The sequence below is a fragment of the Podarcis cretensis genome (assembly GCF_951804945.1).
Source record: "Podarcis cretensis genome assembly, chromosome: 3".
NCBI lineage: Eukaryota > Metazoa > Chordata > Lepidosauria > Squamata > Lacertidae > Podarcis > Podarcis cretensis.
In genome coordinates, this window is record NC_137172.1 from 68,528,909 (window position 1) to 68,546,377 (window position 17,469).

The window sequence follows — 17,469 nt, forward strand, 5'->3', positions numbered from 1 at the left end:
TCTAGAAGAAGAGAACTAAAATAAATTTCTGTAGAAATAAGCACAGTATATGGTGAACGAACATTTATGCAATTGTGGGAACGTTGAGTGGAAAGAAACAAAGATCTGGCAGAGTAAAGTGCTGTGTGGCCCCAGTCAAATCTGGGAGCTCTGTTGCAGTATAACTGGTATCTTTTTTTTTTATTTTAAAAAAAGAATTGCCATAGTTCAAAACACAAGCCAATGAAGCAGTGGCTTCCTTTTCTGTTGACCAGTTAAAACTGTGTACATATTACTGTTTACTCTGCATCCAGTAACCTTCACTACATATCTTTAGGCACCAGGTGAAAACGTTTCTCTTCAACCAAACCTTTGGCTGATTAATGTTATATGGCCTTTTAAATGTGTTTATGGGAGGAGGATTATTGGCTTGTTTTTGTATTTTGTGTTCTTATTTTGTATTTTTATGTTGTGAACTGCCCTGTGATCTTTGGATGAAGGGTAGTATGGTATACAAATTTAACACACAAACACTATATATATATATCCATCCTATTGTGCTCATGTGCAACTCCCATGATTTTCAGAAGGGTCTGCAGAGGAGAATTTATCAGTGGATTGTGTTCTTAATTCTTAAAAGTCAATACAAAATTAAAGAGATATTTCAGTAGCCAGGGAAGCAAGTCTACTTTAAATATGTGAGAAGGAAACATTTCTTGTAACAGTTCCCAATTACTCCAGTTTCATTCCTTATGGTATTTCAGAGAGCAAAACCCAAGAGTCGTGCAATTATCATTATATTCTTATTCCTGTAACAGGTTATATGTGCTAATGAAGAAAAACTAATTACATAGTAGTTGTAATCAGTTACCTAGCAAGCCTTTTCCCAAGCCTCCCTTCCAAACAAATGCCTGATTACATCAGAGCCCATCACATTTCCCCTTATTAAAAATGAAAAAAACATACACATAATGACCCAGGAAGTAGCTAAAAGAACAATAGTCGAGTTTTACCAGCTATTAGAACTTTGATCATCTTTGATCAATGCTCAGCAGTTTCACTCAACTCTCTGTCTTTAATTTCATGAAACTACTTTCCGTGAACTTTCCATGTGCTCTTCTTGGGTTAAAAGAGATCACCACAAATTTAGCACACTGAGAAATCGAAGCATGCACACACACATACCCATAATGTTTACTTTGAGAAGGGGAATCAGCTGAGCATCCAGCAGTTCTCAGCTGTGTCCCTGCATGGGTTTGTGGAAGGCCAAATGGTAGAGACTGTTGATAGTAAGTAGTAGAGCTAAGCCAAAAAATGATCAGAAGTCATTTGTCTGAGGAAATTTCTGAGCTCCCCCCACTTGCTAACTTCCCACAAACTACTAAAAGAAGGCCACTTTGCAGAATTTCCCCAAAATATTCCCATCATTTTCTTCCCATAACAACTCTAGATTGTGGTGGGTACAAAATTATGACCAGGTTGCCAATACAGTTTCTGTTGTCAGCTGAAGTAGCAGAATCGGGGGAGGGGGCGGGAATCCTGTAGGAAAAAGAAATAAGATATGCTATTGCCAAGGTCAGTGCTGGCCCACCCATGAGGCAAATTGGTGACTGCCTCAGGTGGCAGAATCAATAGGGGCAGCAAATCCAGCCTCCAAAGTATGTATTGTCCACTGTCGTTGCCATGCTGGCCGTCAATGCTCACCCTGTTTGCCCTCAATGCTTCCTCTGCAGTGGCCTCTTGGCAAATAGGAGGCACCACTGATCTCCTCCCACCTTTGTTCCTGATGTAGATATTCGCTCATTCCTTCTTCCCTGGCCAGTGGAGGTCACAAAATATATTGGGCTCATCCTAGCAAACGAGTCCCAGTTGTGGCTGGGGCTCACTGGGGCTGGTAGGGCAAAAGGCAGAGAGACCAACAGCAGATGGGACCAGAGTTAATGGCAGGTAGTGCCAGCTAATTCTATTATTATTCCTATCCTTTTCCCTCTGGAGTTGCACCAGGGCAGCACTGAGACTAAGGAAGAAGTTGACAAACATTGCCACCCCCTGGAATAGTTGCAAGTAAGAAGGCAGACAGATGGTGGCAGAGCACAAACTGAGGTTGGGGGAGCAGTGCCCCATTTGCCCTGATGACCTAGCTTCCATTGTTAACCCCCATTGAAACAGTGGAGGGGGGAAAATTCCTTTTCCCACTAGAGAAATGTCTTCCTTTACACCAATGCCATGTTGACCAGCATCAAGTACGGTAGTTATTAATAGTAGGCCCCCCCCCTTTGTCTGTACACTTGGGGGAGGAACTAAGATACAGGAATGATACAGGAAACAGGAACAGCCAGTGATAGCTTGGCTATTTGCAAATTCTTCCACTTTTGGATTTTCAGTTATTGCTTTTCTAACTTATTGAAACTGTACTTATCAATTGGTCTGAAAGCTTCTTTAATGGATCATCTGGAGGAATTACAGCTAGGGGCTAATTAGACACCTCTGTCCCACAGCCTGTGCCATATGGTATCAGCAGCATGTGAGACCAAATTTACCACTAAGAAAAATCAAATTAATAAAGTTCTGATCACCTCAGAATTGCTGGATTAGTCAGCTGTTTTGGGAGAAAGGGGCTTTGTTATTTTGTTGCTTGTTGAAGAACACGCTCTTAGTATGAAACCAACAATCAAGTGCACTTCTGTTCAGTTCATAAGGTTACTTAATCAATGAAGTCCTACCCTCAAAACACAGAATCCAATTTCTTTCCAAATAGGTGTTTGCAGTAGCTTGATAAGTGGAATATAATGCTATACTACTGCAATCGACTCTTGAATAGATAGCATACACCTTAAATTAATCCCACTGAAATTGTTGCTGCAGATGTTGAAAGGAGATGCATTAAGCTCGACCTGGACTCTCTAGGACTGAATTCACAAATGTATGACATTATATGACAAAATGGAATAAGGTGTATTTTACCTGATTTTCCATTATAAAATAGCATAGTAATAAACATTTGAGGAAAAGAGCACCTGAGTATGATTTTGTCCATTTCCTACCCCCACCTTCATTTGGCAGCAAAACGTATCTTAAAGTTCTTGGTAATTCTGGAAGTTTAAAGAAATGTAAAGTACAATCCTCTACATGCCTACTCAAATGAAAGTCTTATTGAGTTCAACAATGAGGCAAATGGGTGTTGGACTGCATCTTAAGCCCATCACAAATTTTCAGTAGGTTTGCATGAAAAAACACATCACAATAAATTGGGATATTGTGCAGATAAACAATTTTAAATTCACATGTTGAGCTGAGCAAGCTGTGGCATGTTTATGAAACACTTTACCCTGAGTGGTGAAAGTCACTGGTATCTGCCGGTACAATATACCACAAAGATAGTGATGCTGATTAATTGCACATGAACTTTATCAGAATGACACCTATTTAATAATGTGTTAGGTAATTATTTTAATGTATTAAGCACTTGTTTTTATTTAAAGTAATTGGATATCTTAATGTATTAAGTAACTGCTCTATTATTATTATTTTCCCAATATTAAAGTAGAGTTCCATTTTTCTATTTTAAGGTGCATTAGCTTGTCCTTCTGGTGTGTCTCCTAAAAGCCCAGAAGTTTGTTCTGGATGAGGCATATGCTTCTTATTCTCAAAATCTCTCTCCCCCCCCCCACCTCTGTTTTTTTCTGTTTTTAAGCTAAGTTCAAGTTATCAAATACTGATACCATTTTTTAAATACCTAGGCTGATGGGAGCTCTAAAAGATATAACAACCAGGAGTGAAGTTGATGTGCTTAAAGAATTGAGATGGGCAATCTCTCCCAAGATCACAGAATCATAGAATTGTAGAGCTGGAAACTCAGAAATTATTAGGGGAGACCTGGTATAGTTCATGCACACCTTTTGTATTTAATGGATGGTCTCGCAAATATCTATTTTCTTTCCCCCCTACTACACACAGAGTGCTGCACTTTTAAATATCAGATTTAGTCAAGAACTGCCGAATAACCTTGACAAAACAAATAATAACCACAACAAAATTAAGATTTATTTAGAAAGAAAGGTAATTCAGGCATATTAAAATAAATTTAAAAGTATGCTTTATTAGACTTAGCTGATGTTCAGTGCACTCCTAACTCCTTTGTGGATGATGTGTGTGGCAGTGGGGGTGGGGGTGGCTGCTAGGACATTATCCTGGCCTCCACCATGCTGCTCGTTGTCAGAGCTCCACCACAGTGGTCACCTGAGCTTCACCAAATTGAGTAGGAAGCTATTGCCAGCAGATAATATCAAAATGGAGCTTGTCACATAGGGTTGTTGGTGGCTTTGGATCCTATGTTTGCAAAGCTCCATTGAGCCTCTGTGTAGTATGAGGATTGGGACCCTCAGCTACACCAGTCTCAGACTGTTCAACTGCCCCTATTTTCCAGGGACATCCTGAATTTACAGAAGCCACCCCAGTTTTTTATTTGACCCCAGAAGGTCCCGCTTTTCCTTAGGATGTCCCTATTTTCATTGGAGAATTGTTGGAGGGTATGGAGTTATGTGACCCCAGAGCCAAGGAGATAAGTAACTATACAACTTTTAGAAGACATCTGAAGGCAGTCCTATATAGTTTTATGTTTTATATGTGTTGGAAGCCACCCAGAGTATCATCATCATCATTATGGACTAGGACGTCCCTATTTTCTTTGGAGAAATGTTGGAGGGTATGCATTCTGGAGCAATTTATTGTCTGTGCACCAATTCTAGCAAGCAATTCTACATAGATGTATGCCACATGGACAGCAAAATCGATCAAGTATACCAAACAGATAACAACCTGATCTTTTATTCAGAGGAGGGGCGCTACTGATGTGGAGTACAGATAAGCTGTCAGGCCTGATGTTTCATGGATTTTCTTTTTCTTTTTAACCAAGAATTAGCAATCTGTTTAGAGTTTTCCACTAACCAATGAATTAGCATGCAGATTATACCAAGGGAAGGCAGGAAGACAACTAACAAACAGAGTCTGGCACTTTATTACATCATATAGAAAAGCATTTTCAATAGCTGTTTTACAAGTGTGTAACTCCTTCTCATAGAAACTACTTAAAAACTACTACTGGTGTAACCCCCTTTTTTTGAACTGTTCCAAAACCTTTTGTGATATCTGGGCTGAAGTTTGGGAACTGTGGTTGAACTGTATTGGAAGTTTCAGCAGCAATATGTTTTTGGCTATTTTAATAATAGTATTTCAAATGTGAAATTCAAGAAGGGCCAGTTTCCTCTTTTTTATCTTATTGTTATCCACCCTATGATTTCAAGGTTGGGCATCTTTACATTTAAATAATAAAAAAACTAGGCCAAAACCTCCAATGCAGGCTGCTGTGTATCCAACCATTTCTAACAGACCATGAATACAATTTCCCCTCTATCCTATCACCTTTACCATATGAATTATTAGTTGAGAGTACAAAAATGGAAGTGTTCATGAAAGCTTGCCCAAATGTGCTGTATCTACAGTAATGGGGAATTTAATTTTGTAATGAGTTCCATTCTAACTGGTAGAGATGCTGAGGTTAAAAAAAATATGCTGCAAACCAATTTATCTGGAACCACAAGCATGCTTAATAGTATCTGCCCATGAAACTACCTTCAATATAACCCTACGCTGTTGGATCCCAGCACTATTTTCAATTTTCATTTGTTAGATATATGATCAACCATGTCAAATCTGCCCTGAGTAATAGAAGTTAGAAAAATAAAATGAAGTCATTTACTTAAAACATTTTGATAGCTATTTGTCCAAAAAATCCTGGTCAGATTTTGTGCTCAAAGGCATTTACCTACAAAGTTAACCAGATGCTTTGAGAAGAAAACTAATTTAATTTCACTGTTATCTTAACAGAACATCTGTTAAACCAATATCCAAAGAAGGTAATGTGTTCAAAATTAAATATCCTGCAGGTAGCCTTATTAGAATACACGCAACACTGAAATTTAACTGCTAACCACTTCATTATAAATGTGAACCACAACGATTTAATTATTTCTTTGATGGTTATAAACTAATAAGGCACCAATGCATCTCTAGTGCCAAATCACTCTTGTAGCTAATATGGAAGGATTAATACAATGAACAAATCACCACATTGTCATGTTAAAAAATTAATTTCCTACCTTTTAAACATTACAAAACACTTAGTATTTTTAACTGGTGTGTTAAACATCCTTTTGAAATGTCACATTTAACTGACTCATTACTGAAAATTTAATACCAGGAAGCTGGAAGTGCTACCTTAGGTATTTGTATGGACCTCAGGTCCTCAATGCAGGTGGCGCTGTGGGTTAAAGCCTCAGCGCCTAGGACTTGCCGATCGAAAGGTCGGCGGTTCGAATCCCTGCGGCGGGGTGCGCTCCCGCTGCTCGGTCCCAGCGCCTGCCAACCTAGCAGTTCGAAAGCACCTCCGGGTGCAAGTAGATAAATAGGGACCGCTTACCAGCGGGAAGGTAAACGGCGTTTCCGTGTGCGGCTCTGGCTCGCCAGAGCAGCGATGTCACGCTGGCCACGTGACCCGGAAGTGTCTCCGGACAGCGCTGGCCCCTGGCCTCTTAAGTGAGATGGGCGCACAACCCCAGAGTCTGTCAAGACTGGCCCGTACGGGCAGGGGTACCTTTACCTTTACCAGGTCCTCAATGCATGCCGTGTATGAGAACCTCAACAGTCCATTTCATTATGCTCTTACTGCTACAGGGCTCTCTAGTAGGACTAATTCAGCCAGCTAGCCCTAGTGACTATCTAATGCTTATTAGATGGATTTTCCCCAAATTGATTTTTGATTTTTATTGTTATTCATGTTTTTATACTGTATTTTATGCTGCTTTTACAATTAAGTGTTTTAATTTTGTTGTTAGCCACCCTGAGCCCGGTTTTCTGAACTGGGGAGGGTGGAGTATAAATAAAAAAATTGTTATTATTATTAGTATAAGAGACATTAGTAAAGAAAGTGTTTTATATGCGCTATAGCACTGTGACACCAGATAGCAATGTGGAGTCCCGTCTTTTGCCAACGTGATTTCTCATTATGAAGTTTACAATGTGTTTTCCTGCAACACGTTTTTTTTTTTTTGGATGTGTCTAGAGATCCAGCCCCTGTCGCTGTTCTAGCCTTACAGATAGTCTTCTGCACTCCAGAAATCTCAGCAGCTGCTGCTGCTGCAGTAGCAGCAGCAGCATGTCAAGGTAGACTGCTGCTGCAGATGTCTCTGGATCAATAAGGCTGAATCACAGCTAGGGAAGGCAATCTTTTGCTCTGTAGGGCACTGTACCAGTGATTTTCCCATGCATGTGGATATCTCAGTGAACCCATCGTTTTATGCTACAACCAGGAACATGTTTCATCACCATCGCACAAAACCTTTCCAATTATAGATGTGTGGCATATTATTCTTTCATATATTCCAGAGCTTTGCCCTAGCAAACAAAGGGTGGCCATGTGTCTTACTTTACATAGGACAATTCTCTATTTGGAGGGCTGTCCTGCTCCTTACTGCAGAGGTTTTCAACCTTTTTGAGTCCATGGCTCCCTTGACCAACTACATTCTTTCTGAGGCACCCCTGTGGGGCTGAGGAGCCCAGTTATGTCACCCCTTGCCTGCAGAACTGGCAGCCCCTTACCCCTTTTTGAACAGCCTCCCTAGTGGAGTGTTCCCTCAGCCTCCTCTCCTCTCCCCTCTACTTCGGAGTCCTCCAGGCAGCAACTGCCACCCCAGGTCTCTGAGCTGCCCCCTCTGCCCCAAAGAGAGGTGTTTCCCAGAGGCACTGTTTGCCTGGGGAGCTTATAGCCAGGGCTACCGCAATAAACATGTGTGCAAGTCTTTGGGAGGCAGAGACCTGAGAGGGCATCAGAGGAAGGAGGGAAGGAAAGAGGGACAGAGGCCAGCGTTGCCCACAGCACCCCTGTCCATCGTTCAAGACACCCCAGGGTGCGACAGCACACTGGTTGAAAATCCCTGCCCTACTGACTGGGTGGTGGGCACTAGAAGGACTCCTGTGTTGTTAATTAGGTTAAACTGCTCTTTAAACCAATAACCTCTGGTGGTTCAGGTGAGGGAAGGGGAGTAGTGACCCCCTTTATGCACCTTTCTGAGTGATGGGCTCATCCTGAAGCTTACTCTCTGGGCTCTAGGGCTGCCCTTGAAGCTAAACTGCTTTATTGAACCAAAGCTATGGGGCCTCAGGGTGTGTGGGGTGGAACAGCATAGCCTTCCTACTCACCTTCATGGTGGCTCTTGGGAATGGGCAGGCTGGACAGCTGTGCATCCAGGTCCTGCAGGCAGGGCTTTTGGTTGCCCTAAAGGCTGCATATTATTTCAGATCCATGCTTGCTCCTGCACCAATAGTGTTTCCCCAGCAGGGTTTTTTTTAATGGGTTTTAATCTTAAATAAAGCAGTCCTAGTTCAACCCACCCCATGTGTCTTCTTTATCCGGCTATCAGGTCGCAATGCAGTTTGCCCACTACCATCTAATATGTTCATAGTTGGTTAGGTTTCCCATGTTCGGTTTCAATACTCTCTCAAGTAGAAAGCACAGCTCTCCCCAAACCCATTCAAAAAGATTTAGAAAGGGGAAACAAGCAAAGGGAATGTCTCCGTTTATAACTCCCTTTTCAACAAATGTAGGCATTCTCTGCTACTATAATCTGCGGCTTGATATTTAGTATCTCCAATTATTTGTCTCTTTGGAGTAATTGTTTATTTTAATGTGCGACAGTTTATCCTCAGTGACTTGCTACTAGTGCTTCAGACGATTGTTCTGCCTACATATCTTTAGCACAGGGACAGTGAGAGATAAATATGTACAATAAAATTAAGGCAATGTAAAATATCATTGAAAGAAGCTAATATCTTTAAATCCAAACTATACCTTTGAATCTAGTTAGGAAGCTTCACCTAGTTCAGCCTGTGTTTGCATGACTGCTGTCTGGGGTGGGAGGGAGGGAGGATGGTGTTTGCAAACCAGAGCATATTATGTATGCATTAAGTCACCTTCACTGGCTACCAGTTTCTTTCTAGGCTGAGCTCAAAATCACCTGGTGTTGAAAGCAGTCTGTAAAGCAGTCTAGGAATAAAGTCCTTTTCAGAAGCTAGCTCACATGTTAAAATCAACATATGAGCTGGGCAGATCTTGGTAGCCCCATCCCAATAGCCCCCCTTGATATGCATGAGTTGAACATGTGTGAAAAGGTAAAACCTACATGTGTAGGGCACTGACATCAAGGAACTGATATCAAAACATTTAAACAATAAAATTAATTCATTGCTGATGTTCTATTTGAAATACTGAACTCTATGCAGGGCTACCATGAGAATGGTCTGGAAGCTGCAGCTGGTACAGAATTTATGTAGTAAAATCCCATCTGGTTGCTTGGACTTTCTCTGACCAATTGAACTAGAAACTTATCTGTTTCTTAGTTTTTAGTTTCTTAGTTCTTAGTTTTTAGTTTTAAATTGTTTCAACACGTGTTTTTACTGTTGTATACCACTTTGAGTTTTCTTTAAGTCTAAGTAATTTAGAACTATTACAAAAAACAAATAAAACAGAAACACAGAAAAATAATACCATAGTAAAAATTATGAACACTACAGTGCAGCAGAAACTTATAAAACAAAACAGGACCAAAAACAAACCATTGGAAACTAAATATATATAATCAACTAGCCACAAAAGTCTTCCCAAAGAGTCAGGCTTTAAAGGAAGGCTGAGCAAAAGTAGTCTGCCCCATTCGATGGGGATGAAAGTAGTAGGGCATTAAGCTGAATATCATCAAAGAGGATGGTGGAGATTTTCTTCAATAGTCAGTGTTGAGAAAGAAGAGAAAATTCTCAGCAAAGCCTTTTCTGAGAAACTTCAGCTCAGTTAATACTGAATGAAACTATATTGTTGCAGTTCACAATGATGCATAAAAGAAGAGATGGGCTTACAGGGGAGGACTGGAAGTAGGAGGGCGGTGGGACAAATGTGTGATGTCTGTGCCATATTAACAGTCAACACTGGCCCTGAGGGAATAGTGGATGGTGTAGTAGGGCATCAGTCATCTGACCAACCATCGGTCATGTTGCTGCTAAGTGAGAGGTAGGGGGTGGCAGTAAAGTCTGTATGGTGCAAACCCATGGGCAAATCCAATCTGGTGCTTTTGCCAGTGTGCTTGCACCATGCTGGCCTTGCCATCACTGGCTTGCCCATCCATCTCCTGGAAAGCAGCAACAACATGACAAATCTGAGGTGTGGTAAGTACTACCACCCCACTATGTCATCAATTACTGCCTCACTGAGCTCAATGGGACTTGCTTTGGGGTGGACCTGTATAGTACTGTGCTGTCTCCAGACTGAGAAGATTTTGGAGCATCACTTGATGTATCTTTCTTAATGCCAAGTTACACTTGATGCCATGGCAACTTTGACTCCACAAGTAGAAAGAAAGAAATATTTTCAGTTAATCTTGTGTTCAGTAAAAAGGTAAAGGTAAAGGTACCCCTGCCCGTATGGGCCAGTCTTGACAGACTCTGGGGTTGTGCGCCCATCTCACTTAAGAGGCCAGGGGCCAGCGCTGTCCGGAGACACTTCCGGGTCACGTGGCCAGCGTGACATTGCTGCTCTGGCGAGTCAGAGCCGCACACAGAAACGCCGTTTACCTTCCCGCTGGTAAGCGGTCTCTATTTATCTACTTGCACCCGGGGGTGCTTTCGAACTGCTAGGTTGGCAGGCGCTGGGACCGAGCAGCGGGAGCGCACCCCGCCGCAGGGATTCGAACCGCCGACCTTTCGATCGGCAAGCCCTAGGCGCTGAGGCTTTTACCCACAGCGCCACCCGCGTCCCAACCCGCGTTATACTTGTGTTCAGTATAACATTGCAAACTCTTTCCATGCCAATACTTTCAAGTTACCTTCTTTAAAGGTAGTAAGAGGGAAATGAAAATGTGATGCAAACACCCAGTGTTCTTTGAAGTAAGGGCACCAGATGCACCTCCATTGAATCCAGTTTGTGAATTAGATATAATTTCTGTCTTAAAAAATAACATTAAAAAATAGTAAATTAGTCTGTTTCTACTAAGTAAGGCAGATATATGACTGAGGTGGTGGCAACATGGTGACTAGTGATTTAAAGGTACTTGTGTAACAGGATATGCTCTGGGTGATACGAATTCCTGACAGCAAATTTTATTTGTATAGAGCGACTTTCTAAAACATATCTTTTGTCCTTCTTTTTGTCACCAGGCTACATGATCATAATAATTTTGACAGGCTGTGAAAGCCATGCTGTCATAGGTAAGACATTAACAGTGACACAGTGACATGAAGTGTTCTGAGTCCACTGCCAAACTTCAAACTATGTATCTGTCCCAGGCTATAATGTGATGTGAACAGCTCTGCTAAGCTCCTCACTGGCAGTTCTTTAACTGCTTCAATCTTATGAGGAGGTGGTAATCTCATCGTTCTGAATAGCCCATTATCGTTATCTTTTCACTTCAATAAAGAGCAGCTGTAAAAAATGACATGACCTCTGTGACAAGGGGAAGGGGGGGCAAAGGAAGCAGCCATTAGTAAACTTCTCCACAGAAGATATGCCAGTAGCTTGAAATGTGTTGTTGGCATCTTGATATTACTGAGTAATGATAGAAAACCAGCCGTACGTAGGCAAGAGAAGTAAGCCTCAAAACTTACCTCTCCCCACCCCCACAAATATTTTATGTGGCAGAGAGCCATAAATCATACCCATATACAACAAAGTATACCCAGCTGGGCAATTATTAGACTGTAATTTTTACTTAGCAATTCCTAAAACCATCTTGTGCAAGATTATCTCTCATGGTTTACAACCTCAGCCATGTCCCTCGTGTAAGATAATGCTTAGCCCTATGCTTCCCTAAAGGTTACTTTTTATTCTCTATTTAGAGCTAATTCAGTGCAATATCTTTCTTTTTTAAAGATTCAATCTTACTTTCCCAGCAGGAGGAAATGCTCAGGAGTGCCATTACACATTTGATGTCATATTTATTCTCAGCTGCAAATTCAAGTAATGCAAAGAATTCAATGAGATATCTATGAGACAATCTAACAGATGCTCTTCTAGATGAAATTCACAGTTTACCTCATTACTAGCCTGAATATTTTCTGCAATGGGCACACTAGAGTTTCATAGCCAAGATGGTTGCTGGTTTACAGCTAGGTCAAATCATTTTCTATGTTTTTAGATTATTTCTATTACCATCTTATACTGTACTGACATTTTATATTAACATTCTAATCTCTGCAGGCCTGTGATGGATTGGTGATTGAGGACATCAGGAATAGGTCAGCATCCAGTGATACAGCTGTTACCAGGGAGTTTCGGAAATATGTAAAGATGTGTGACAAAGGAGAAGCTATTGAACTCAACAACCTAGGCCCCATCTGCACTTTACATTTATGGCAATATCAAACCATTTTAAACAGCTGTAGCTTCCTCCAAAGAATCTTGGGAACTGTAGTTTGCTAAGGGCATTGAGGGTTGTCAGGAGACACCTATCCCCTCGCAGAGCGACAGTTCCCAGAGTTCCTTGGGAAGAGGGTTTGATTGTTATACCAATCTTGAAATTAGTCCAGGACATGTGGATCAGGTTGGTTTATACTGGAATTTGCAAAGATCAATGTCCTCAGATGTCTCTACTTCCAGGAAAGAAACATATGCACTAACTTTACATTACTTTTGTGATAATGGTAACAAAACAAAATGCAGTAAGCCACCAGCATTCAGATTTAGATCCCATTGTTTTCTGTAGCTAAGAACAAACCTTAACTTTTGCTAGTGGCTTGTTTGGAGAGGAAGAAGCCATGGGTTCAGACTACACAAGCCAGATCATGCCTTATTTTCCTACAGCGTGGAAATGATGGAGCAGCAAGTAAATTGAGATGCAGTAGAATATATACTTAAGGAGGCAGGTGTTTATGTTCTCTAATAAAACTCAAGGCAGAAGAGCACTATTGGGAAACAGTACTTCTTGCTCAGCCACAGGTGTCTTCTACATTTGGGAAAGGAAGTCCACTGAAATCACATACAATATAAGATACAACCAAAACTTTCACTCCTTTAAATATCCTTTATATCACAGACTAATCAACCCATCACAATAATCTTAACAAGGGGCCAAGGAGTAGAGAACGTAACACTCCAATGCTTTGGCTCACTATCATGCCTCAGTTCTCGCAAAACTATTTTATGTTTTCACATTAGGTTCACAACTCTATAAAGGAACCAGAAAGCAGTAAGCTACATAATACAAATGTATTTATCCTTTGCTTAACTATCACCTTTGATAACTACAGATATGAAGTTCTCATTAAATGAAAGTATGGGATCTATGAAATTTCTCATATCTGAAGTCACCCCCCCCCAAAAAAATTGCACAAAATCACGTAGGTAGCTTGTAGTCCTACATGATTTCTGCAACAATTTAGGACATGCACAGCAAAAGGCATGCAATTTATTCATTGTTCCCAAGGTGATTTCTTCATTTTTAAAAAATGGAAAGAGTTTAAATAGATACAAAGCAACATCCTCAGAATTCAGAGGGTGTTAACATCAGTTGGCTTAGATATATCAGATGGCAAATTACCTTTGATAGGTCCCCAGCCTCCAAGTAGAAGCAGATAACAAATACATTCCATGTAACCCAGAGGACTAACCAGACAGCGTACTGTAAAAAAAAGGAAAAAAGGAATAATGCATCATGAATCCCAAAATCAGCGGTGTTTAAATTAAGTTTAAACTACAAATCTCAAATGACAACAACACCCTAGTATTGTCGATGCATTAAAGCTATGTGGAGTTTCATTCATAAAAGAAAATATTTCCATTCCACTTGGAACAAACTAGTTATAGCTGCTGGTTTTAGAAAACTTGTAGGGGTATTAATATGTCATGTTACACAGAACTGCAGCTTGTGGCAAGACTTTAGTGTAATATAAAGCTAAGTATCTCAGTATTTATGACAAAGAAGTTCTATATTTCTAAGTGCCATAGCTGCAGATGAATATTTGAAATTCTAAAACTGCCTGATACAGGTGTAGAAATTCAGAAACTAGGTCAATGGAGAGTTTCTAACAGTGTAAGGAGGACAGGGGCAGGACTTCCATATTTAGCACAGCTTTCTGTTACTCCTTGTAACACTCCTTCTTCTCTCCATTGCATCTGCATCCATGGACCAACCTTCTAGGCACCCCTTTTTATTTCTTTGCTAGAGTCTTTGCCAAAACAAACAAACAAAAATTCCAAAACAACCTCTGATATTTCTACAAGACTAAATTAAGGGGGGGGGGGCTTTATGCTAATGTGCCTCATTTTCACAATAATTAAATTGATTATACAGGCCCATTATATCACTTATGTGGAAAATTGTTTTCCAAGCTAGTATAAACACAGCCATAAGGCTATGCATCCTCATTTTGTTATTTAGTAAATGTTCTTTGTTCTATCCATGTTAAACACTGTGTCTGTGTTTTAGTTATTCAATGCTATTATATTCCATTTAGTTAATTTTACACACTGTCATCATTAAATTCTTTTTATTAGTTTGATAGCTCATATTTCTGTGGTCATTACAGTGCTTTTGTTTTTGACCACCTTCCACATTTTGACATCCTTTTTCATAATAATAAATTGCTGTGTGTACCATATGTTATATTTCAAATGCAATCTTTGCATAAAAGTGTGTTTGTATGTGGGCGGAATAACTGGATCCAGACCAGCACAGGAGCTTCATTGTGGAGGAAGGAGAAAGTTATTTTGCATTCTGCCTGTGCCTCCTCACCACTAAAATGATGCTCCAGAAGTCTCCAAAATTGGAACAACTGGGGGGGGGGGATTGAAGCTGTAGGCTATAGGAGAAAGTTGGTATTTGTAAAGATAACCTCCCTCTTCCTGCAGTGGAAGTTTCCATTGGATCTCAGGCAAGTCTGAACCCAACCCATTGTGTTTTGATAAGAATAGTAGTTCTTGTTCTACAATTCAATGAAAATCATTTCGTTCCACTTTGGTCACAGTTTTTGATTCACCATAGTTTGCTACTTTGTTTGAACCAAACAAATTGTGGTTAATCTTAACTATGGTTTGTTGAAACAAGCCAACTTCAAAACATGTAGCAGGCTTGTTCAACAAAGCACAGTTAAGATTAGAATTATATCCAGACCTCAAGCTGTTATTAAAGTGTAGCTAATCAAAAACCAAAGCAAAAACTTCAAATCTCCTCAGTGTAGAGACATTGGAGGAAATAGGGGATAATGCCTGATTCCAAAACTCATTCCCATCATAGCAGAACATGGTGGCCCCATGTTACACAAAAGCATGGCATTTTCATCAGTTGCACATATAGCTGTAACCAGAAGAGCATAGTTGAAGCAGAGTCACCAAACCAGAACGTATGTTGACTGTAACATTTTATTAGCTATAGCTTCACAGAGGAAAATGGCATGGCATAAGGCCAAGATCCTATTTCTGTGTGATCCAGCAGGACTGCTATATTCTTATAAAGGAGAGGATGAAAAGGAAGCAGTTCAATGGATATTCATTCTTAGGCCCATGCACTAGAATTCAAACATCTCTGACACACCTGAACAGCTGTGTGTGAGATAGCTGAAATGTGAATAATTGTTGCGCACATGTGTAAACAATAACTAACATTTCTAAAGGCAAAAATAGGAGCAGAGTTCTACTATGGAACAGAAAACACAGGCTGCCATGGTTATTGGGAGTGTGTGATACTCATCATGCAATAGGTAATAGCCTAGCTCTAAAAAGCTTATTGTCCCCTAGTATGGCTCTTGTTCTTGGGCAAATTGTTTAATACAAAGCAACAATCCATCAGTGACTGATTGTGTCATAATGGATAATAGCTTGTTGCTCACCCAAGTTATCATGAGATAACTGCAATTATATCAACAATGTCGCCATCAAATACTCTTTGTGTCTGTATTTTTTAAAAGCTCAGGCTAGGACCATTATGCTTAAGTGAAAGTTAGCAACATTAGACAGGAGTGCTTTAGGTACCCCAAAATGTTATTTTCTTAGAAGTAAACACTTACAAATCCCTTCAGTCTGGAAGAAAACATGCAATGATGGTTGCAGTATTGTATCACTGCATGAGAAGTGATTGCTATAATACAAGACATATTTTTGTCCCATATCTTTTTACCATTTTAATCACTATAGCTCAGCTACTGTGTTGGATCCTCATAAACAGAATTCTCCAGCCAAATGCTCAAGAGTGCAAGGCAGGGAATGATACAAGAGCTACAGCACCAATGGGGGGGGGGGAATAACCACAATACTATCAAGTTCATCATGCACACATGTGGACAGTGGATGAGAAAACCCAACACTCTCATTTTCCAAATGAAATGAGAAACTGTTTCAGAAATGAGAGGTTGAAAGTAAGCTTTGAAGTCTCAGGACTAGAGAGACTGCAGAGGGTCCTGAAGTTTGGGAAAGTCAGGCAGGGATTCAGCAGGCTTGCCAGCATTCAGCATGATGAGATAAAATATGACTAGCAAGACTTACAAAAGACTGCTTGAACCTCTGTGGAGTTCATGGAATCTTTTGCAGGATTCAGCTTGCTGCTGTTCCCTTCCTTAGGCTCATCTCTCTCTCTCTCTCTCTCTCTCTCTCTCTCTCTCTCTCTCTCTCTCTCATTTCCTGTTTATTTGTTAAGGGACCAGAAGTCTCAAACTAGTGACTCTGGCAGCTCTGGAAGATAGTTATCCCTGAGCCACCTTGGTAGATCATAGCTGTCAGCCCAGCCAGGATCAGGTGACAGGAGGAGTCAGCAGGCTCCCACCCAGCTGTTATACTGCCTGATGAACCGTCTGTTTGCCTCCCAGCCACCAACTCATTGAACATTCCTGCCTTTACCATCACCAGCTCAGTCTTCTCTTGTGTTTTCTAGGACCTTGCTTCCAACTCACTTGGTATGAGATGTGAGGTTATTATAAAATAAAAGCAAAGGTATGCCACAGATTATAAAAGGCATGAGCAACACTGGGAGGAAATGATGCAAGTGTAGATAGTGGAATGAAAAGGGAAGAGGGTATAAAAGTAATGAGGGTACAAATTGTGGGCATAATTGCAATAATGAATTGGGAAACTAGAAAGTAGTTTGAAGAGCTGAACATACAGAAATTATACATGAATGAATGAATGAATGAATGAATGAATGAAAGAAACCAGGACTTAGACTGTCAACTGAGAGAGAGACAATGTTGGACTATACGAGCCAGCAATGCAGCTCTTATGTTATTTCTGCAAAGGACAGAAATATAAGCTAATTATTCATTAAAAAGAGATTGTGCAAATATAAAGTATTTAGTATGCCAGTCTTATGCCACACCACTGTGCTTTAAAAATATCCATAGGAACAAGATAGCACTCATAAGGAGAAAACTAGTTTTTAACATTTTCAGTCCAAAGTAAAATGTTTG

The 17,469-nt window shown here is 40.4% G+C and overlaps 1 protein-coding gene across 5 annotated transcripts in view; it reads right to left on the bottom strand.

Moving 5' to 3' along the window:
* NKAIN2 (sodium/potassium transporting ATPase interacting 2) overlaps positions 1–17,469 on the bottom strand; it is a gene marked incomplete at its 3' end in the record, with an annotated part of 446,279 nt that overhangs the window by 185,903 nt on the left and 242,907 nt on the right. For all 5 annotated transcript variants that reach the window (XM_079970822.1, XM_079970818.1, XM_079970820.1 and 2 more), the window contains one exon: positions 13,614–13,694. In XM_079970822.1, coding sequence (XP_079826948.1) covers positions 13,614–13,694 — 81 coding nt within the window. The remainder of the gene's footprint in view (positions 1–13,613; positions 13,695–17,469) is intronic.